General features: G+C 38.0%; 1 protein-coding gene across 2 annotated transcripts; it reads left to right on the top strand.

Moving 5' to 3' along the window:
* The first annotated feature begins 10,248 nt into the window (after positions 1-10,248).
* LOC133286251 (acetyl-coenzyme A carboxylase carboxyl transferase subunit alpha, chloroplastic) lies at positions 10,249-20,541 on the top strand. Of its 2 annotated transcripts, XM_061483643.1 has the most exons (12): positions 10,249-10,571; positions 10,956-11,321; positions 11,470-11,544; positions 12,171-12,278; positions 12,411-12,571; positions 12,718-12,832; positions 12,916-13,070; positions 18,327-18,378; positions 18,448-18,516; positions 18,608-18,685; positions 18,773-19,904; positions 20,414-20,541. In XM_061483643.1, the coding sequence occupies exons 2-11, from the start codon at positions 11,004-11,006 to the stop codon at positions 19,901-19,903; spliced, it is 2,262 nt and encodes a 753-aa protein (XP_061339627.1). In that variant the 5' UTR covers positions 10,249-10,571; positions 10,956-11,003; the 3' UTR covers position 19,904; positions 20,414-20,541. The 2 variants fall into 2 exon arrangements, with proteins under 2 accessions (XP_061339627.1, XP_061339628.1); XM_061483644.1 differs by lacking the exon at positions 20,414-20,541 and having other exon boundaries at positions 18,773-20,404.
* The last annotated feature ends 788 nt before the right edge of the window (positions 20,542-21,329 follow it).

Below are 21,329 nucleotides of genomic sequence, written 5' to 3'. Positions count from 1 at the left end.
ATGTTATAGAGATTCATTTTGCGTGCCGTAATTTTTTTTTTTCTTCAAAAAGTGTGGGCCCCACAAAATGTTGTGTGTGTAGAAAAGTTTGTTGTGTCAAGTTAAATGACAAATGCAAACCCCATATATATATATATAGCTTGATTTTTATGTAGTCGTTTTACATGTGGCAGTGACAAATTATATATATATATATATATATATATATATATATATCGGGATGGATCATTTGACTCCAGAGTAAGATTTAAAAGTCTTACTCCTCATCTCAGCCCTTGATTTCCGTTCATCCAACGGTTATCATTTAATAAGTTACAATAATTAATTAATTATAAGTTTCAATTAAATGAAAACCATTGGATGAACGGAAATCAAGGGCTGAGATAAGGAGTAAGACTTTTAAATCTTACTCAGGAGTCAAATGATCCCTCCCCTATATATATATATATATATATATATATATATATATATTTTATTGCTTATCATTTCTCAAGCTGCCGGAGATAATTTTATCTCCGGCTACTAAATCATAACTGTACAAAGATGGATCAATGGTGATAAGGAAGAGAAAGAAAAAGGAAATCATGACCATTCAAAGGTGAACCAATAAATATAAGAAAATAAATAATCAAAACGACGTAGTTTTGGGGTGGCCGGAGATAAACTTATCTCAAGCAGCTTGAGATAAGTTTATCTCCGACCACCCCAAAACTACGTTGTTTTATTTATTTATTTCCTTATATTAATTGATTCCAATGGTTATGATTCTTTTTTTTTTCTCTCTTCCTTTATCACCATTGATCTATCTTTGTATGGTTCTGATTTAGTAGCCGGAGATAAAATTATCTCAAGCAGCTTGAGAAACGATAAGCCCATATATATATATATGAGAAAAATATTTCAGCAGTTACTGCAGATAAGTTATCTGCATTTATTTTCAAAATGACGTTATTTTGGTATTAAAAAATTATAATTATAAAGACTATAATAACCTTGAAATAAATTAAAATTACAAAAATACCATGATTTTCGTTCCAAAATGACGTCGTATTGAATTTACTGCAGATAACTTATCTGCAATAACTGCAGAAAAAGTAAACCCTATATATATATATATATATATATATATATATATATATCTGGAAGGTTATACTTACAACCTATTTTCCTTTACAACCTCTTACAACCAATATCTTAACCGTTGATTTATGCCAATCAACGGTTAAGATTTATTGGGAATTAATAATTAATTAATAAATTTTATTTGCGAAAATCTTAACCGTTGATTGGCGGAAATCAACGGTTAAGATATTGGTTGTAAAGGAAAATATGTTGTAAGTATAACCTCTCCCTATATATATATATATATATATATATATATATATATATATATATATATATAGGTTAAAACATTTAAGATAGAGAATCATAACTATACAAAAAGTGAAAGCATTAAATATAGGAAATCATAACCATACATCTATAATTAATGCACGGACAAGAACCTTACAACACATTGGACTCAACTAACAGCTTTTATTAATCACCTTCTCCATAGCCTAAGATTCCCCCTTCTTCACGAAGGACCTTGTCCTTGAGGTTAAGGATTGGTCACAATGTTCCAAATCATGTTCCTTCTGCATTCCACAGTACCTGCTACGTCTCACTCTGGATTCGATGCACTCTCTTCTCTTACCAATAGCAACAACCTATTCTTACATTTGTACTTTGTGTTCCATTTTTCGTTGTAATTGTAACAAAGTCCCATCTCTCTCTTTTTTTGTAGCTCATCATGGGTAAGTTTCTCAATCTGGGAAGGTACTGATAAGGCTATACTTGGTGATTGATTAGTAACTGATGTAGCTAAAGGAGCTACTCCATTTTCAGACACTGAAGTGGTTTTCGAAACAAACCTTTTGCTCAATGACTAAAATGAAAATTGCAACTCCCCAAAATATTCATCGTATGCCATAGGAAGTTGAATAGATTGATGAAGCGATTTGGGTTCTTTAAGTTGAACAACACTTCGTAACTCTTCCCAGATTTTAACCCCGGCATAAAAAAATTCATAAGTATGTCATCATCTAAATCGGGAACTTGATTTAACAACACCTCAAATTGCTGAATATAAAAAGGGTAAACAATGGGTTAGGCGCGTTCTCTTCTCGCGCGCGAAAATTTCTTTTATGCTAGGGTTTCTTATGCGATTTTTTTGTTGTGCCATGTGAGATTCAAAGGAGAGTGAGAGCGAGACTTTGTCAGTGTTTAGGAAGAGCTCTAAGAGAACCAAAAATGGTGATGAGATTCATCTGAAGTTCGACTGAGGGAATCGATCAAGGATTTCCAAATGGGTGAGGCGGGTCCTGTGAAGCAGAGGTCTTTTGCTGATGTTACAGGGATGGAGAATGGTGTTTCGGGCGAAGCCATTCCTTGGTTGGTTGAGGATGAAAAACCTGATTTGGAACCCCTTGACCCGTCCTTCGGAGAGATCTCCGAATGGGGATTTCAGACAATTATTCGAGAGGATGGCTCCGTGGAGACCAGAAGCAACAAGGAAGCCAGAACTCGGATGAGGCAACGTTGGAAGAATGCCTTGATTGTGAAGTTACTAGGGAAGAAGATTGGGGTAGGGTTTATGAAGAAGAAGCTGGAAATGCTCTGGGCTAGAGCGGGTGCTATCACAGTAGCTGATCTTGGAAACAAATTTTTTTCTGTGCGTTTCAGTAGCTTGGAGGATCTCAATTTGGCTATTACGGGAGGGTCATGGGTAATTCTTGGTCATTACCTAGCAACCAGGAAGTGGGAGCCATGCTTTGATCCTGAGAGTGCTAATATTCACAAGGTATCGGCCTGGGTTTGTTTGCCTGGAGTACCTCAGGAGTACTGTGAGTATCCGTTTCTCAGTCAATTAGGAAATGCAATTGGTAAAGTTCTGAAAGTTGACAAGACAACATCCACTGGGGATAGGGCTCAGTTTGCACGGGTGTGCATTGAGATCGATTTGGCTAAGCCCCTGAGAGGGGAGTATATCTTGGATGGGCGCAGAAAGAGGGTTGCATATGAGGGTCTTTTCTTAATTTGCCTGAGATGTGGCCGCTATGGGCATAATTCGGATTCTTGCCCTGATTTTGTAAAACCAGCTCCAATGGAAAATCCGGTCCAGACTCCTGTGCAACCAGTGGATCCTTCTGGAATGCAAGGTGTTGGACCTTGGATGGTGGTGCAAAGAAGGAAAAAAGGAAATCAAGGTAATCAGAAGGGGGCAGCTACTAGTAGCAGAACGTTTGGAGAAGACCTTTCCAACAAGAACATTGTGTTGGGTTCTAAAAAAGGAGGGACTAATATCATTGTTCAGAGGACAACGCTTGCTAAAAGTCCAGTAGGGGAAACTACTTCCAAAGAAGTGAATAAGGAAAATATTTCCTTGGAGTGTAAGACTCACACTCTTGATCAGGGAATGGAATTCTCAGCTAAAGCAACACAACCAACAAGGAAACCAGCAGGTCCAAAACCTGTGATGGCAAATACCAAAAAGTCCTCTTCCAAGGTAGCAGCTGCTAAGGGTAAAGGGTTAACTCAGCCTTCAACCTCTACCTTAGTAACTAGTTGCAATTCTAGCATGCTGAGGTCTAGTAAGGATCCTTCTCTAGGTCCTTTAGAGCAACAGAAAGGAACACTTTGGAGTGATTTAATGATGGCAGTGGATGCCTCATCTACAGATAATGTTCTGGACCAACCTGAAGCCTTAAGGCTTCTTGTCATCATGGCCGAGGAGACTTCCCTGAAAGACCCTGTTCCCCCTGATCTCAACATGGGTGAAGCTTCAAGGAAGGCAGACACACAATCAGGTATGGAGTTTGAGCACTCAGCTTGTGACTCAGATTTAATTTCTCAGCAAGTTCCAAGTGATGTGATCTTAGGAGATGTAGTTGTGGAAGATCAGTTTTCTGTGATTAATTCTTTGGATGGAAGTAGCAAGAGCTTAGGAATCTTGCAACAGAACTGTCAATCCTTATGAATATTTTTTCCTGGAATTGTAGAGGTGCTGTGAAAAATAAATTTAGAAGTACCTTTAACAGGTTTAAAAGAAAATATGGGGTGGGAGTGGCTGCTATTTTAGAGCCACGTGTTAGTGGGAGTAAGGCTGTTAGCATAATAAGGAGGTTGGGTTTCTCTAATTCCATTATATCTGATGCTAAAGGATTTGCAGGAGGCATCTGGATATTGTGGGACTCAAAGGATGTACATATTACTCTTATTAAAAAGGATGAACAATTTGTCCATGTTTGGGTTGATTTTCCGGAGAAGAGAGGTTTCTTTTGGACAGCAGTCTATGCTAGCCCACATGAAGATAGAAGGAGACTGTTATGGGAAGAGCTCAAACACATTGGGAGAAATATGAATGATCCCTGGGTGATGTCTGGAGACTTTAATGAGATATCTGTAGCTTTAGAAAAAAAGGGAGGGTTCCCCTGTTGATCTCAGCAGATGCAATCGGTTCAACAGTGTTTTGAGTGCTTGTGGTGTCCTGGATCTAGGGGGTGGAGGTAATAGGTTTACATGGAAAGGCCCCAAATTTCTTCATTTCCAAAGGATTTACAAAAGGCTAGATAGGGCAGTAGCCAATGAGGTATGGAGAGGCCATTTTGAGCAAGCTGATGTAGTTATTCTTCCAAGATTATTCTCGGACCACTGCCCTGTCTTAATTCGTATGGAGAAGGAAGAGACCTCATGGAGGGAGAGACCATTTAGATTCCTTGCTGCCTGGCAAAATGATCCTAGATTCAGTCACTTTTTGAAAACTGCTTGGGATCCTAACTCCAAGCTCCTGGTTAGTCTGCATTCCCTTATCCCTCAGGTGAAAGACTGGAATAGGGAGGTTTTTGGGTTCATTGAACATAGGAAGAATAGAGTGACTGCTAGATTGGAGGGTGTTCAAAGACTTCTAAACTTGACTGGACAGCAGCACCTAGAAGAGCTGGAATTTAAGTTGAGAAAGGAACTTCATGATATTCTGGATCAAGAAGAACAACTTTGGTTTCAGAAATCAAGGGGTGACTGGATCAAGGGAGGAGATAGAAACACCAGATTCTATCACACTAGCACAATGATTAGAAGGAAAAAGAATAAGGTCATCAAACTCCAGAATAGCAGTGGTGGATGGGTGACTGGAGAAATAGCCCTAATTGAAATGGCTAGAGGCTATTTTCAGGACTTATTTAAGGAGGATCCAAATGTGCCAGCTTGGGAACAGACTTGTACTACTTGGCCGTCTCTAAATGAGGATCTGGGTAAGCTGCTGTCCTTGAATATCACTGCCGAGGAGTTCAAAAAGGCTTTCTTTCATATGCCTTCTTTGAGAGCCCCAGGTCCAGATGGGTTTCCAGCTCTATTCTATCAAAAAAATTGGGAACTGATCAGCCAACAACTCTTTGCTTGTATGGAATTCTATCTTCATAATCCGAGGCAGATTCAGGAGATCAATCAAACATTGATTGCACTCATCCCTAAGGTTGATAGGCCATGCTTGATGAAGCAATTTAGACCTATTGCCCTTTGCAATAATGTCTATAAAGGGTTGAGTAAGATTCTGGCCAATAAGTTAAAACCCCTACTGGGTGATCTAATCTCTCCTAACCAGGCAAGTTTCATTCCTGGACGACACATCCAGGATAATATTATCATAGTCCAAGAGCTAATCCATGCCATGCATAAGATGAAAGGCAAGAAGGGTTTCTTCTCTATGAAGATTGACTTGGAGAAAGCTTATGACAAGCTTGATTGGAGGTTCATCAAGACAGTCTTGGAAGAGTTGAAGCTGCCTGGAGAGTTCATTGCTGTTATAATGGGTTGTGTTTCTAGTCCTTATCTCGAAGTACTGTGGAATGGAGCTCGAACTCAAGGGTTTTATTCTCAGAGGGGAGTGAGGCAAGGGGACCCTTTATCCCCCTACCTTTTTGTCCTATGCATGGAGAAGCTCACTCATTTAATAATGGATGAGGTTGAGAAAAAGAAATGGCTCCCTATTAAAGCTGGAAGGACTGGCCTTTAGTATCTCACTTGCTTTTTGCAGATGACATTGTGCTGTTTGCAGAGGCATCCATCAGCCAATTGGAGTGTGTAACTAGCTGCCTAGATAAGTTTGCAAGGATGTCTGGACAGAGTATTAGCCTGGAGAAGTCATGCATTTACTTTTCAAGGAATGTAGATCCGGTAGTAGAAGACTTAATCTCCAGGGTCAGTGGTTTTAAGAAAGTTAGAAATTTTGGTCGTTACCTGGGAGCTCTTATGAGACATGGGAGAGCAAAGAAGGACCACTATGCAGAAATCATTTCAAGTGTCCAGAATAGATTACAGGGATGGAAGTCCAAGTGTTTGTCTTTGGCTGGTCGCATCACTCTGGCCAAGAGTGTCATTTCTGCCATACCAGTTTATCAGATGCAGAATAGTATGATACCTGTCCATGTTTGTAATGAGATAGAGAAAATGCAACACAACTTTATTTGGGGAGACACTGAGGAGAAAAAAGAGCTCATTATATGGCCTGGGACCATATGTGCCTTCCAAGAGAGAGTGAGGGTCTTGGAATCATCAAGCTCAGACTTCAAAATGAGGCATTCATGCAGAAAATTTCTTGGCAGCTTATAAGCAATCAAGATAGCTTTTGGGCTAAAGTGATTCTTGGAAAATATGGCAGGAAGCAAGATCCCAACAGAAACTTTCTAGCTAGAAGTAGTGATTCCCCCTTGTGGAAAAACATTTGTTTGGCCAGAGAAAAGTTATCTCAGAATCTATCTTGGATCTTAAGTAATGGTGAGTCTATCTTCTTTTGGACAGACAAGTGGGGAGAATGGCAGAATAGCTTGTTTGAGTTAGCCAGAATTAAACCTCCAATTTCATACCTGGAGATGAAAGTCAGCAGTCTTGTAGACCCTGTTACAAGGGACTGGAGTTGGGGTCAGCTGGAGCAATTCCTGGATGGGGCTACTCTTAGCAGATTAAAAGCTATACAACCACCTGATCCAGATACAGTAGATGATTGGCTCATTTCGAGAAGGAACTGTCCTAACAAATCATTGGTTCAGAATGCTTACTGTCAGCTTACAACAACCACATTGGGTGTAGACAGATTCTGGTCCAAGCTTTGGAAATGGAGAGGTCTTTATAGAATAGCCATTTTTGTATGGCTAGCTTGTCTGCATAAAATACCGGTGAAAAGTTACACCTGTCATTGGAGTGGAGGTGAGTCTTGTTGTCCGATTTGCTTATCTGGTCAGGAGACAGTGCTCCATGTGCTCCGGGTTTGTAAAAATGCTAGGAGTGTTTGGGAATTGTGGTTTGAAGGTAATATCCCTAACTATTTTCTGTCTACTGATGGTTCTGATTGGTTTAGACTCAATATATCATCTCCTTTCTCTTCAAAGTCTTGGAAATTCTGGCAAGAAGTCTTTTATGTATCCACTTGGTTGTTCTCATGTGTACATGATGCTTCCTTCACTTGGCCGAAAGATCCAATGCACAGGATCATGCACTACTTGAAAGACTTGAAGCAGAACTGTGATGTTGTTCCCTTCTCTGGTAAGCCCGCGCCTGATCTAGTATTGGGGAGCTCTAGCCAGCACTATAGGAAGGAAGGAATTAAAATATTTGTAGATGGAGCTGTCAATTTTTCCTCAAAGATTGGTACCTGTGGAGGAGTTATTTGCACGCCCAATGGAGAATGGGTGGGTGGCTTTTCTCTTAATATTGGACCTTGTACCCCTTTGGAAGCAGAGTTATAGGCAATCACCCAAGGACTTAAAATTGCTGCAGAACTTAATCTTACGAACGTGTGGATGGGCAGTGACTGTAAGGATGCTATCCTCTGTGCTGATCCCACGACTGATTCAGATATTTACTCTCCTACTGTGTTGAGGCTGATAGGAGAAATTTAGTCTTTCAATCAAGTTCAGCTGGAATTCATTCCGAGAGAGCTTAATAAGTGTGCTGACAATTTAGCTAAAATAGGTTTTACATGTAGGGTAGGTGAGCTGTTGTTTTTTCCAGCTCCTCCCACTAGCACTTTTCCTTTTTGGCAAGAACTCTGTAATTACCTTTTGATGGATCATGTTCATTTGAACATGAATCAACTTACTATATAGTTTTCCTGGGCTAGGCCCTCCATTTTTATAAAAAAAAAATAAAAATTGCTGAATATACTCACGTAATGTAGCTGTTTGAGTCAACTTGGATAAAGCACCCTACAAGTTTGTAAAGCCCGAAATGCCAAAATGCTGACGCACCACTATGGTGAACTCCCACCAAGAACAAGTTGTGCCGCTGTTGAGTGTCCACTGGAAGTCTGGAACCAAGACGCGGCCATGCCCTCTATCTTGAGACCTGCTAGCGCCACTTTAGCTTATTCAGGAATGTTCGGAATGTTGAAAAAAAGTTCTGTTTTGAAGATCTAGTTATTTGGATCATTGCCATTGAATAAGGGAATTTTAATACGAACTCCCTTTAATTGAACACGCTGGTCTCCAACTTTTGGTCACACTGGAATATAAGAAGAAGAGTTGGTTTCCATGTATGATTGGAAACTGGAAGAATCCCGTGAGTGACCATTTCTTGAAATCACCAATTCTTGAAGTTGTTGCATTTGAGCGATCAAGAAATCAATATGGTTCCTTGTATCAGTCGCTTGAATTTGAATTTCCTCCAAGCTGGCATCGACTCTGTGTTGAAAGGAACTCAGTTCTTCCGATAATTCTTACACCTTTATGATGTTAATGCAGAGAATGAAAGGGATGAAAGCACCAATGTTAAGGGTAGGAATCCTTAAAGAGAAAACAGAGGAAAAGGAACGAAGGAAAGCTTCAGATTATTATTCAGGTATCCAAAATGTTATACAGACTTATCATTTTATACACTTGTGACAACTACAGTTCCCTAGACGTAACTACCTAATAACTGCACTAATAGCATCCTAACAAATCAATTGTAACTGCATCACATGCTTACAACACAATGGACTCAACTAACAGCTTTTAGTAATCATCATCTCCGAAGCCTAACACACACACACATATAGGAATTAAGCTTGGTCGAAGTTGGTGATTGATGCATTATCGTAGCAGGATCCATTGCTTAGCTACGCGTTTATGTTAGGCATTATTATTTTTTTCTTTAACTATTATATTTATTTGTTTCTTAACACTTATAATTACTAATGTATCAATATTAAAAGAAAAACAACTCTCATGACACACGTTAATTTATAGGAAAAAATATTTCTACTTTATTACAGAAAAAATTTGTCTGCATACTCATATAAAAGTGAGTGATTCTCATTAATCTTTTCTGTCTCTTCTCTTTACAATGAGACCCACTCACTTTTATGTGAGTGTATAGAGAAATTGTTTCTACAACAAATGCAGAAATATTAAACCCTAATTTGTATAAGAGGGCGGTTATACTCACTACCGAAATTTTTTACAACTCTCACTACTAAACTAATCACCATTGATTTTTATTAATCTAATAGTTATAATTTATTAGGTACACTTATTAATTCTCAATAAATTATAACAGTTAGATTGACAAAAATCAACAGTGATTAATTTAATAGTAAGAATGGTAAAAAAATTTCAAGAATAAGTATAACTTCTCTCTTTATATAATATAAAAGTATGGTAAAATATTTCTCAAGTCACAGGAAAACAAAAAATTATCCTAAAAGACAATATATGATGTGGTTCCATTGATATTTTTTTTCTCTCCTTGAATTGTGGGACCCATCTCAAAAAATTGTCTCTCCAAGATAAATTCTTGTTTTGCTGTAACTTCAGAAATGTTTTACCCATAAAAGTATGAGTTCGTTTTGGGGCGAAAATTAATGTATTTTGGTAATTATAATTTATTTTAAGATTATAGTAATTTTTATCATTATAATTTTTTAATCTTTCAATCCAAAATAATATCATTTTGAAAATAGATATAGATAATTTATCTATATTTACTTTAAAAACATTAAAGCCTAAAATATTATCTTACACAATGTTACACCTAAAAATGGCTCAGAATATGTAAAAAAAAAAAAAGGCTCATGATCTCTCCTCAACTTGAGCAAAAGGCAATAACTAGCTCCGAAGCAAAATTCCCATCCTCTCTGACTCTCCCTCGCGTGTAGTGTAATGTAACTAGTGTTGTTGAACCTTTTTATTTTTTTGGGTAGAATGTGAATTGTGTAACTTGTTTTGTGTACAAGTCTCTCTCTCTTAACGGCCAAACCGAAAAAAGCTGGCTCATTATTGTAACACACGGAGCATAAGAAGTATCGCCCTTGCACTTTGGCATTTTTGCCTTTGAACAAAACCCCAATCAACCTATTAAGCTTACTACTAACAACAACAAACAACAACAACTACTCCTCTCTCTTTTCCTTCATTGACGATCTCCACGAAGCTACTACACTCTTCTTTCATTAGTGTTTTTTCTCTCTCTCTTTCTCTCTCATTCCTTAATAACCCCACATTCTCTTTCTCTCTCATTCCCCCACTCCTCTCCTATCCTGGATCTTCAGCTTTTCCCTGGTAATTTTCATGGGAAAATCCCCCCTTTTTGTTTATAGAAAATGGAGTTTCCTTTCCTCAATCTGAGGAGCATGTTTCATGGTTTTTTAAGTTGTTCATGATTGAATGGTTCTTTTGGGTTTTAGGAATTTGAAACTCTTGGTTAAAGTTTCTAGGATTTTGTGAAAATGGAGATTAGTTAAGTTAATGGGTTCATCAAAAGATTCTTTTTTTCCTTTGGATCGAGATAGAACTTTTTTTCTATTTCACTCCTTTTTCTTATTTCCTTTCTGGGTTTTGTTAATTTTGTCTCCTTTTTTCATAAAGTGTTTTTTTTTATGATATGTATTTCAACACTGCTAGTAATCTTATTCTGGGTTTCTTTTGTTTTGAGTCCGGTTTTAGATTTTGCTGATTTTGGGCATCGAGATTGAAGGGCTCTGCTGAGGAAACATGGCTGCTGCTTCTGCATCACTTGGTGGTGTTTCGGCTTCGGATCTTCTCAGGAGTTCAACTAGCGGTTTCAGTGGTGTCCCTTTAAGGACCTTGGGAAGGGCAAGGTTGGTTTTGAAAAGGAGGGATTTAACAGTTTCTGCTAAGTTGAGGAAAGTGAAGAAGCATGAATATCCATGGCCTGATAACCCTGATCCCAATGTGAAAGGTGGGGTGCTGAGTCATCTCTCTCCTTTCAAGCCACTCAAAGAGAAGCCAAAGCCTGTCACTTTGGATTTTGAAAAGCCTCTTGTTGCTCTACAAAAGAAGATCATCGATGTAACGTTTAATTTACACTCTCTCTCTCTCTCTGTGTGTGTGTGTGGCTAGCTGTGTGCTTTGTTTACTTGAGTAAGAATGAATTAGTTTTAAGATTCTGATTCTTCTAGGTTATGCTAATAGAAATGTCTTTTATGCTTGAAAACAGGTGCGGAAGATGGCAAACGAAACTGGTCTGGACTTCAGTGATCAGATTCTCTCATTGGAGGATAAGTATCAGCAGGTTATCGTAACAAATAAGCTTTATTCTTAAGAAAACTGAGATAACTGATGATGATTACTGGATTGAATTATGTTGTCAATCTCATACGTTCAAGAGCTCTAATGAGAAAATTGTCATCATGTTGCTCCCAGATTGTTGCTTTCAAAAATGAATATGTAGCATATTTTAACCCTCACTGGTTTAGTTATGTCCTAAACGAATTTGTTAAGCTTGACAGTTATTCATGTGGGCAATCCCCTTGTGGCAAATCCTATATTCCCTTTGGCTTCTTGCTTTTGTTTCTGAAATGCAGATTTACCCGTTTAAGCAATTGGATATGTTTTTAGCTTCTCTTTCTCCCTTGATATTTTTCTTTACATTTAAGTAACTAATAGAATATTAGGGTTCTTATGTTAAAGAGTATTACTGTGTTATGTTATGTGTTTTTGGCTTGGGCATGTATGTACTGCAATTCTGCTTGACCTATATTATAAGTTGGTGTATAAGCTCAATTTTTTGCACTCCAATTATATCCGAGTTTCATTATTCAAATATATACTCTTTTTCCTTTTTATCTTTTCCCTAAAATTTCAACAGACAAAATTGGTAAAAGTCTCATGCTTTTGCTGCTCCTGTTGTTATTTCAGGCTTTAAAGGATCTATATACGCATCTGACTCCTATACAGCGGGTCCAAATTGCAAGGCATCCTAACAGGCCGACTTTCCTTGATCATGTCTTTAACATAACTGAAAAGGTTTACTAAATATTATCGTGGTTTTTCACTTCAATATGTTAGTTATTGCATTTTCTTAGTACTTATTTTAATTAGTTTATTGTTATTTAACCACCTACTTTAACAGAAGTCCCATGTTTCTTTATGTTGCAGTTTATGGAACTCCATGGTGATCGGGCAGGTTATGATGATCCTGCTATTGTTACTGGTATAGGGACTATAGATGGTAGAAGATACATGTTCATCGGTCACCAAAAGGGAAGAAATACTAAAGAAAACATTCAGCGTAACTTTGGGATGCCCACCCCACATGGGTATGTCCACTAGGAACTATAATTGATATTGAGAAATTGAGTAGATTTAAGAAAGGATATGAACTCAGTCAACTTCTTTGATTAAGTTTACAGACTATCAATTTTCTCTGCATTTGATACTGATGGTATATTTTCAATTCAAACAGTTACAGGAAGGCTCTTCGATTGATGGAATATGCAGATCATCATGGGTTCCCAATAGTTACTTTCATTGACACGCCTGGGGCATATGCTGACCTTAAATCAGAGGAACTAGGCCAAGTATGTTGCAAGTTATGCATTAAGATTCTTTGGCTCTCTTTTATTACTAGGTTAATCCATTTGATTGATTTTCATGCATGCAGGGTGAAGCGATTGCTCATAATTTGAGATCTATGTTTGGTCTGAAGGTGCCAATTGTGTCTATAGTTATTGGGGAAGGTGGTTCTGGTGGTGCCCTTGCCATTGGATGTGCTAATAAATTACTCATGCTTGAAAATGCAGTTTTTTATGTTGCCAGGTGATATAATTTTTTACTTCACTATTTGTATATTTTATAATATTGTAGCAATTATTTCAATTATGTGCCTCTCTCTCTCTCTCTCTCTCTCTCTTTCCCCTAGTGCGTGTTAGATGAATCTTGTAGAGCTTCTTTGTAATAATGTTAACTTGGCAAATTATTTGTAGCTGCAGGTTTGAAGTTGCAATTATATTCATAATTTCGTATTAACATATATTGTTAATTCAGAACTGTATTTAATGTGATTATATGTTGTGGCAGTTATAAATTGTATAAATCATTCAAATTATTTAGGAATGTGCTTATAATGGGATGATGATTCTAGAAAATTTCTGTTGGATACTTAGATTCTCCTTTGAGTTAATCTTTTTTTCTTTTTCTCCTTTTCTTTTTCCTTTTGATGCCCCTCCTTGTCCTCTTTTCTACAATTCATTCTTTTACCAAGTGGAAATTTTTTTGTTAGATTTGATTTGGCTTTGGTAATTAGTCAGTGTACATACTGATATGCCCCCCTTCTTTCTGTATGTGTATGCAATATAGATAGATAGGGAAAGGCAGAGATTATAACACAATCCTCATAGAGACAGCCGGTTGTATGAAGATCACCCTTAGCTTTAACCAAACCTTTCAACTAGTGAAATAGTTAACAAAATTGATTCCATATAACTGTGGGGCCTAAAATACTTAAGGTCTATTCTAGAAAGCCTAGAGGGAACAGGAGTCAACCAGATAGCAGTTAGTTAGGTTATTCCTTGTATATAAAGGATATGAGTCCTTTTGTCAAGCATACTTTTGGGAATAGAGTTTGTTGGCTGAGTAGAGTCTCAGATTAGGGGAGTGCCCCTTGTTGCCTTGAGTACAGTGTGTAATCTTTGATTCTTGTCATCTAATTTTAATAAAATCATCAGAATTGCAATTCTTGTTCCTATCTCTTTTCTTTGGTGGGTAGTTTTTAGTACTGCACCAAGTTTGGTCCGACCTGCCAAATCAAATAGAATGGATTCCAGTAAGGCAAGGGTTGAAGCACTAAAGCAATCCATTGAATCATTACGACGGGAGACCAGCCAGAACAGTAGGAGATTGGAGACGTGGGATAGGCATCTTGAGTTAATCGACAAAATCCATTCCTTGTTGAAGGGATGGATGACCAAGAAGGCATAAGAGAAATTATTGAATGATAGAGTAGAAGGGCATTGTCTTTGTAAGACCCAGGACAGCCCTTGAATGTACGTAATGAAGGGGAAAGTTATAATGCTGACACTACAAAGGAGCGTTTTTTGTCGTGAAGGGTTGAGATGCCTTTTATCGACAGGGTAGATCCATTAGGGTGGATTTCTCGTGCTGAGAAAATTTTCAAAATGCAAAACATCCCTCTTATCGAGAAGGTCAAGCTAGCATTTGTAAGTATGGAGGGGTCTAAGATTGACTAGTTTAGATTCTTTAGGAGAAGGAAACCAAATATGCACTGGGAGGATCTCAAAAGGGCTTTAATTCAAAGGTTTGGGGACCGAACGCAGGGGAGCATTTATGAGAATCTCTCCACCTTGCGACAAAAGGGTCTCGGTAATGACTACATCCGAGAGCTTGATCTTTTGGTGGCTCAAGTGGCTACGGAAGATGAGAAGAAAATTGTAGGTTATTTCTTGGGAGGGTTACTGCCTGACATTTGTAATCGCATGTGTACCAACAATCTGCCTGAGGTGTCGCTGGCCATGGATGTGGTTTGTGACATTAAAGCTGAATTGCTAACGACGCCTCTCACTTATGGTGGCTCTACATGCAGTGGTGGTCAACATGCGTGAAATAATGGTGGAGGCTCTATTCAAGTGGGCCTCAATCAATCAGCCCCAAATAACCTTTCAGCCAACTCTTTTCAAAATAATAGGTCTAGGCCCAACTCTAGTGCTGAGGCAAGTCACTGGGTGGAGCCCAAAATTCATCTTAGAATTCTCATTTTGTGTAAAAGGTGAACATAGGAGGGTAGACTTCATCGAAAAAGAAAGGAAACCGCTTGCTCTCATACAATGAATTCGTTTGTCGGCATGAGGGCAATTTTTGCTTCCATTGTGGCCTTCGATTCACTCCAAGTCACCAGTGCCAAGCCAAAAGTTTGCACCTTACAATTTTGGGGGCCTACACACAAGACATTGGAGAGACTAACTTACAGTGGATGTATTTGTCCATAGTTTCGACGGGTGGGTTGACTATGCCTACAACAATGAAGCTTAAAAGAACCCTCGGAACCTAGTTGATTCTGGGGAAAACCATAACTTTTTTGGTCAACGGTTAGTACAACAACTAAATCTTCCTGTTAATCTTACAGTTTCCTACAATGTTCAGTTGGGTGATGGTCAAGGGAAGCATGCCAGTGGATTTTGTGTTGGCTTAACCTTGTCTTTGGGAGATTATCCAGTCAAGAATGACTTATTTGTCTTCGATTTATGTGGAGTGGATGTTATTCTAGTGGTTGCTTGGCTGGAAACGTTAGGGGATGTGAAGATTAATTGGAAAATGTGTTCTTTGTTCGTGATGTTCAAAGGCTTTTAATTGAGGACCCCAACCTATCTCACTCCTTGGTTTCTCATAGGACAATCTCCAAAACTTCGGAGGTTGTTGGTGAGGGCACCTTTGGATTCTAATGCTTCTATGCTTGATCATGCCTTGGCATCAGTCATCACTCCTGCTCAATCTTATCAATTGCAGGAAATCCTTGACAAATCTTTCTATTTTTTCAGATCCTGTTGGTTTACCACCATTTTGCTCCGTGGATCACAAAATCCCTCTTAAGGAAGGCACAACCCCAGTCAATGTTAGGCCGTACCGGTATGCACACCTACAGAAAAAATGAGATAGAAATATTGGTCTGAAATGCTTACTTCTAAAATCATTTGGTGAAGCAATAGTCCATACTCAAGTTTTCTTATCCCTATAAAGAAAAAAGACGAAAGTTGGCGCCTTTGTATTGATTATAAAGCCTTAAATTGAACCAGTGTCACCTATAAATTTCCTCTTATTGTCATCGAAAACCTATTAGAGGAGTTGTATAGGGCGATTTATTTTTTCCAAGATTGATCTCAAGTCTAGGTACAATCAAATAAGGATGTTTGAACTTAACATACCCAAGACCACTTTCAGAACACACCAGAGGCATTATGAGTATTTGGTGATGCATTTTGGCCTCTCCGACGTCCTTGCCACATTTCAAAGCTCAATGAATTCCATTATCTAGTCATTTCTCCGAAAGTTTACTTTAGTCTTTTTCAATGATACATTGATTTACAAGGTATTGCACACCTTATCTCAAAATCATTGCATGCTAATAAAAGTAAATATTGCTTCGGTCATATCATCTTTGAATATTTAGGACATATCATTTCCAAACAAAGGGTAGCTATGAATCCTTGAAAGTTTAATTGTGTTCTTCAATGGCCAGTTCTTAAGACAATCAAGGATCTTCACAATTTTTTGGGTCTCTAGGGTTATTACAAACGTTTTGTGAGGGATACGTAAAGTTGGAAAAACCACTCACCAATCTCTTGAAGAAAGGCATGTTTAGTTGGTCCCAAGAAGCTACTGATGCATTACAACCCCTGAAGGCAACAATAACTACAGCTCTGGTTTTGCATCTGATTGACTTTACCAAACCATTTACTATTGAGTGTGATGCATGTGGTTCAGTCTTCGGCCAGTTTTATCTCAGGAGAAGCATCCCATAGCCTTTTTCAACAAAGTGCTAGGCCCCGCCCCTTTTACCAAGTCAGAGTATGAGAAATAAGTAATGGCCTTGGTTCTTGCAATTATACATTGGCGCTGTTACCTTTTTGGTAGACGTTCACAGTATTTACCGATCAAAAGAATCTGAACTTTCTTTTGGAGCAGTGGGTCACCTCTCGAAACCAACAAAATTGTCTTTTTAAATTGTTGGGGTATGAGTTTGATATTGTGTATATAAAGAACCAATTCAACCCAAAAGTTTAAGATGGTGGGTGAGGCTACATTAATAATTTTATATATCTCTAACACGCCTTCTCACAAGAGAGCCCATTGGGCTTGAAAGGTGGATGATGCATCAGGCCCAACCTACCTGTCTTAAGAAATTCCACAAAGAAAATGGAGGGTGGCGAGGATCGAACCCGGAATACTGAGGCTCTGATACCATATAAAGAACCAATTCAACCCAAAATTTTAAGCTGGTGGGTGAGCCTACATTAATAGTTTTATATATCTCTAACAGTGTATACAACTAGGGCCAACAATAGATTGGCTAATGCATTATCAAGGAGGGAGGGGTCAAGGAATTTCAGGACATTTCCACAATCTTTTAGCAGGATGTGACTTTGGTAGATGATGAAGTGAAGCAGGATCCCATTGTATCCAAGATAGTTGCTGATTTGGAGCAGAATCCAGATTCTCATCCTTACTATATTTTGGAACAAGGGAGTCTGTTTTACAAAGGGAGGCTAGTGCTCTCTGCTACATCAGCTTGTATCCCCAAGCTTTTGCAGGATTTCCACACCTCTCCTATGGGAGGACATGCTGGAGTTTTCTGTACCTTTCGTAGGCTGGTGCAGTCGGTTTTCTGGCAAGGAATGAAACGAGCAAGGAATGAAACGAGCAGTGACCTCTTTTGTGGCTGAATGTCAAGTGTGCCAGCACAATAAGTACCATTGTACCAAGCCTCTTCTCTAGCTACTGCCCATCCCTAATGATGTTTGGAAGGAGATTAGCATGGACTTCATTTCTGGCCTTAAATTCAAAGGGCCTGACACTATTCTGGTGGTTGTGGATAGCCTTAGTAAATATGCCCATTTCATTATGGTTAAACATCCTTACTCAGCCAGAGGGATCGCTGAAATTTTTAGTAAAGAAATAGTGAGACTGCATGGTATGCCTATATCTATTGTTAGTGATCGGGATCCCACCTTTAGTAGTTGCTTTTGTAAGGAGTTGTTTCAGTTACAAGGTACCTCCATTAAGTTTAGCACCGCTAGTTATCCTCAAACAGATGGTCAAACCAAAGTTCTTAACCGGACCTTGGAGACCTACATGAGGTGCTTCTGCTCAGAGCAAATCAAAATAAACCATTGTATGTATATATATATATATATATATACATACACGTCTGCGCTCGTGCGCGCATATGTGTGTGAGAGAGAGAGGATTGACTACTTGTGTTATTCTTAGTCATTTTACTAATTGAAAAAAGTCTGTCTGATCTATTCTGCTGGTTTGATCTATATTTATTTCATGATTTAGTCCAGAGGCATGTGCAGCAATCTTGTGGAAGAGTGCTAAAGCTGCTCCAAAGGTATATAAAACACTGGCACTTGACTCTTTCATTTTATAATATAAATTTAATCATTTTAAACCTTTGCAGGCTGCTGAGAAGCTGAAGATTACAGCCCCTGAATTGTGCAAATTGCAAATTGCAGATGGTGTTATCCCTGTAATAGTCCTATTAATTATGCCTTTAGCTCTTAAATCTTATTCATATATATGAAGAGTGCTAAAGTAAAATTTCATTTTCTTTTCAATAGGAGCCCCTCGGTGGTGCTCATGCAGATCCAAATTGGACCTCAAAACAGATAAAAATTGCAATCAATGAAGCCATGGATGTAAGTTTTACCGTCAGAAGTGTTCTACTGAAATCAAATATGTTAAAGCATATGCTGATTTGGAACTTTGGCTTGTCCTTTGTGTAGGAGCTCACCCAGATGAAAACAGAAGACCTATTAAGACATCGCACGCTTAAGTTCCGAAAGATTGGTGGGTTCCAGGAAGGAATTCCTTTAGATCCCAAGAAGACAGCCAACATGAAGAAGAGGGATGTACCTGTTGCTAAGGAGATTCCTGATGCTCACTTAGGGGTTGAGGTTGAGAAACTGAAACAGAAAATCTTGGAAGCTCAGAAATCCTCTTCTAAGCCTCCAAAACTAGAGCTGGATGAGATGATAAAGAAACTGAAAAGGGATGTTCATCAAGAATACTCCGAGGCAGTTAAAGCCATGGGCTTGACAGATGAGGTGTCGAAACTACGGGAGGAAGTTTCAAAAGCAAAATCAGATAACCAACCTATTGATCCATTGCTGATGGATAAGATAGAAAAGCTTGAGGCTGAGTTTGAACAGGGTTTGTCAGCGGCTCCCAATTATGGCAGGCTGCAGAATAAGCTTGATTTTTTGAAAGAATTATTGAAAGTAAAGTCTCTGTCAGATAAAAACGAGAAGGCTGCCACATTTAAGCAAGAATTCAAGACAAAATATGATGATATCTTGAATAATCCTAGAATAAAGGAAAAAAATGAGGCAATAAAGGCTGAAATTCAAGCTGTTGGTGCATCCTCATTAAGTGATTTGGATGATGAGTTGAAGAAGAAAATAATTGAGTTTAAGGAAGAGGTAGACTTGGAGCTGGCTAATGCTCTAAAGTCCGCAGGCTATGACGTTGAGATTGTAGAACCAAAGGGTTCTTCAGTGTCAGAGTATGAGTCAAAGATAGAAGAACTAAACAAAGATATAAAAAAGGAAATGGAAACTTTGGTAAACTCATCAGATATTAAGGACAAGATAAAGTTGTTGAAATTGGAAATTGCCATGGCTGGAGAGACACCTGATTTGGAATCAAAAAATAGAATTGCTGCCTTGGAGCAACAAATCAAGCAGAGCTTAGTGGAGGCCCTTGACTCATCTAGCTTAAAAGAGGAGTACGAAAATCTGGTGTCTAAGATTTCCAGCGAATTAGATGGAAGTTTGAAAAAGGAAGATCCAGAAGGAGACAACCCCACCAATGATGATTTGAGAATGAAAGTTGGTGCAAATCGCACCTTTACTTAATGTGAGTTCATCTAATCTGCACAAAAAAAATTGTTTTGTCAGTGCGTTTTCATAATCAAATATGCAAGGGTAAAGCCACTCCTTTATGACTGAAAAGTCACAAGTTTGAATCTTGGCAACCTCTTTGCAAATATACAAAGGCAAGACTGCGTACAAGGGTTATCCTCGTCCCTACCCTCACTAGTCGGTGTTTAATGACGAGTGGTTTAATGCATTTTTAGGATCGTTGAGGCATTCTAGGGAGCATTTAATCTGTAGCTTTTACCATTGAAAGTTGTATTTCCCATTAAACTAAATTTGCATGACTGATGTGTACAGTGATCCCCAAGTTGAAAACTACATCCTAACGCCCTAAAAAACACATTTAAAAAAACAGTTTTAAGATGGTTTTATATGATTTTGGATTAAAAATGATAGCAGGGATTAATTGAGGTTTCATTATGTGTAAATTTGCTTTATCCTTCATTTGAAAATTTGCTCCAATCATTTTGCGGAATGTCTTTCTATCAGGCTGCTGCTCATAGTGGTGAAGATGGTGCTGGCTTGCAATAAGTATATGAATGGGAATAGCGGAAACTGCATATAACCAATATCTTGAGCTGGTTGTACATCATCACCAGCATCGTGGCCATCTTTCTTGGAAAAAAGTTTTGGGAATTCAAAGGAGAGATAACCATGTGAATTGTGGCTGATATTTTTCTACCATCTTCCAGCAGAAGACCGGCAGGGGGAATAAAATTGAAAACCATTTTGTGTTTGTTTGAGTCAGGGTATTGCAGTTAATTTTAGAATGACTTGCTATATTTGCATACTTTTCCTTTTCATTTTCGTTTTGTTCTTTTTTCCCCCCCTGAAATTTAAAATGTTGAATTTCTCCCTAAATAGACTTAGATGAACATTGTATAAATTGCTTGAGTTTGAGGAACCTAATAAAGTGAGTTGTGGTTTATTGATGTATTATTTGCAAGAATGATAGTCAAAATAGGCTAGCTTGTCCCATTAAGTCCCAGCTCATGCGAGTTAAGATCAAAAAGGCTACAAGGCCATATAGCTCATAATAATAAAGCTTTGCATGAGCTAAAAGTCTTTTCGCTAAAGCTAGCTCGCATATCATCCAAAATTATAATTTCAAAAAATCTAATTTTTTTATAATATTCAATACATTCAAAATATTAACAAAATTTAAAATTCATATTTTATGTATCACCCTTTATAATACCTTAAGGCACAATGAAATTTTGGTATTTTTATTATATGAATTTTATCAAAACACATTTCATTAATTCTCAGAGCCCTCAAAACACTTTATAGGAGAAATGATAAACCCTTTTATTTATTATTATTCACAAAACTACTGAGGTACAAACATGCTTAGTTGCTCAAATGAAATTCTCTATTAAAATATCTTATCACTTATCATGTATGT

The sequence above is a fragment of the Gastrolobium bilobum genome, unplaced genomic scaffold (assembly GCF_033153095.1).
Source record: "Gastrolobium bilobum isolate Gb01-03AN ecotype WA unplaced genomic scaffold, APGP_CSIRO_Gbil_v1 utg12063, whole genome shotgun sequence".
Taxonomy (NCBI): Eukaryota; Viridiplantae; Streptophyta; class Magnoliopsida; order Fabales; family Fabaceae; genus Gastrolobium; species Gastrolobium bilobum.
Note: the sequence above shows the minus strand (reverse complement) of the source record. Positions and strands in the feature narration are given on the sequence as shown.